The following is a 2,456-nucleotide window of genomic DNA, read 5'->3' on the forward strand; positions in this document are numbered from 1 at the left end:
ATGAAGAAGATGGTTGGCCGGGATCGACCCATGATTTTTTTCGTTTAGGATTCTCAAAGTATATCCACTTTTCATCGCTAGTCACCACAAGATGCAGGAACGACTTTCTTTTATGCCTAGCCAGCAAGATTTCGCATGTGTTTTGGCGTCGCTCCATCTGTCTATCGTTCAATTCATGGGGTACCCATTTTCCGACTTTTTGGACCTTTCCCATGGCACGTAAACGCATGGAAATGGCTGGTTGAGTGACACCTAACTGCTCGGCAAGCATTTTTTGCGATTGGGTATCGTCCTCATCCAAAAGAGCCTGCAATTCATGGTCCTCAACTTTTCTGGGCCGATTTCCACGCTTCTTGTCACTCAAGTCAAAATGGCCGTTTTTGAACCGACGAAACCAGTCTCTGCAAGTTGTTTCCGATAATGCACTGTCACCATAGGCCTCCACAAGCATTCGATGCGATTCGGCAGCCGATTTCTTCAAATTAAAGCAAAAAAGTAGAGCTTCCCGCATATGCTCTTTTTTTGGCACAAAATTAGACATGATTACGCAAGGAAAAAAGTGTGTTGCTGTATGAAATCACTGATGATGTGCAGTGATTGATGTAAACAGGTGTCGAACCCAGGCAAAAAAAAATATGGCATTTCTATGGTAACTTAATATGCTCACTAACGCCATCTACGAGCAATCAGCGGATTTAAGCTTATACACCTGGTATATCTTCATTTCTTGAGTCAAGTTCTAGTCCTCTATGGCTTATTTGAAAAAGAGCAAAGAGAAAAATAATAGTATCGCGAAGTTACAGCCACAAATATACATACATACCCTCAAATTCCCTATGCAACCGTATATCTACTCACGTTTTTTGTGAACAAATTTTCCATTTTATCGTTTGTTACTAAATATAAACTGCATATTTCGAGGCATTGCAAGGGCAGACGTGTATAAAACTCCAGAGTCACCAAAAAATAAAATTGTTAGTTTACAAAAGGTTCAATCAGATGCTTTAAGATTTTCCTTATAGGATAATTTTTGGTGGCTAAAATTTCTCCAGTACAAAGTTTACATCTCTCCCGCATCCAACTGTCACTTTACTCTCTCAATTTTCGGGTGATGCATAATTGCTTGCCGCCAACGAACGCTTACTTGCAAAAATTTGGCAAAATCATTACAAATTTTTGTGAAATCGAACGCTGCTTTTATCTTATCACGCAACTTGAATGAATTTCAAATTGAAGCCGTCAACTCGCTAATCTGTATTTAAAGTTCTGCCTTGGCTGGCAATATTTCAGTTCATCCATCACCGTGAAGTAGAATAGTTCGAAATGAGTTTAACCGGAAAAGTTGTTATTGTGACGGGCGCAAGTTCAGGTATTGGTGCTACCGCAGCCGAAGAATTCGCCAAACACGGAGCCAAAGTGGTGTTGGTCGGACGAAATGAAACTAATTTGAAGGCCACTGAGGCAGCCTGTAAAGCAGCCAACAACAAAGTCCAAATATTGTCTATCATTGCTGATGTGACGATAGATGCGGAGCGCATTATAAAAACAACTATAGACAAATTTGGACAACTGGATGTGTTGGTCAATAATGCCGGTATCGGTGAGGGTGGTGATATATTGCACATTGACGTTGAGCAATTCGATAGAATTATGAATACCAACTTGCGTTCAGTTTTTCTTCTCACCAAATTCGCCGCACCTCATCTCGTTAAGACTCAAGGCAACATTGTAAATGTGTCTAGTCTCGCAGGTTTGCGTTCGTTTCCAGGTTTATCCAGCTATTGCACCTCCAAGGCAGCTGTTGATCAGTTCACCAGATGTATTGCTTTGGATTTGGCAGCGAAAAACGTGCGTGTAAATGCTGTGAATCCTGGTGTGATAGTCACCGATTTTCACAGACGTATGGGCATGTCGGATGAAGAATATGCGGTATATTTGGAACATAACAAAGAGTTTCACGCATTAGGCCGCGTAGGTGTTACGAAGGAGGTGGCCGATGCTATTATCTTTTTTGCTAGTGACACTGCCAGCTTTATAACGGGAGCAACTTTGCCCGTCGATGGAGGCAGGCATGCAATGTGTCCACGTTAATTGTGGATTGAAATGAGATTTTTGGGAATATATTTTACTTTACCATATTTATTGAGTGTATTTATGTAATTACAGCATATTTTGTTCTTGTAATCATGATTTTTTTAACTAAAATATATAAATTTATTTAAAATCTGAAATACTGGTACATATTTAAATATTTATATATTTATCTGATTCAATATTTTGGGGATTTCTATTAAGTTTGCTTTCCGCAAAGTTAAAAAAAAACCAACTTTTGAAGCAAGGCTTTTTGGGATCCAACCAAGGATTGTTTGATTGTCAAAGCAAAGTACTGGGAAACTAGAAAACAAATTATGAGTTCGCCTTGTTTCATTCTGAGCTGACAGCCACATGGACACGGT

General features: G+C 39.6%; 1 protein-coding gene across 1 annotated transcript; it reads left to right on the forward strand.

The window, feature by feature from the left end:
* Positions 1-1,195: 1,195 nt before the first annotated feature.
* On the forward strand, positions 1,196-2,103 carry LOC129237925 (uncharacterized oxidoreductase TM_0325-like). Its single transcript, XM_054872914.1, has one exon. The coding sequence runs from the start codon at positions 1,324-1,326 to the stop codon at positions 2,089-2,091; it is 768 nt and encodes a 255-aa protein (XP_054728889.1). The 5' UTR covers positions 1,196-1,323; the 3' UTR covers positions 2,092-2,103.
* The last annotated feature ends 353 nt before the right edge of the window (positions 2,104-2,456 follow it).

This window comes from Anastrepha obliqua, chromosome 2 (genome assembly GCF_027943255.1).
Source record: "Anastrepha obliqua isolate idAnaObli1 chromosome 2, idAnaObli1_1.0, whole genome shotgun sequence".
Classification (NCBI taxonomy): domain Eukaryota; kingdom Metazoa; phylum Arthropoda; class Insecta; order Diptera; family Tephritidae; genus Anastrepha; species Anastrepha obliqua.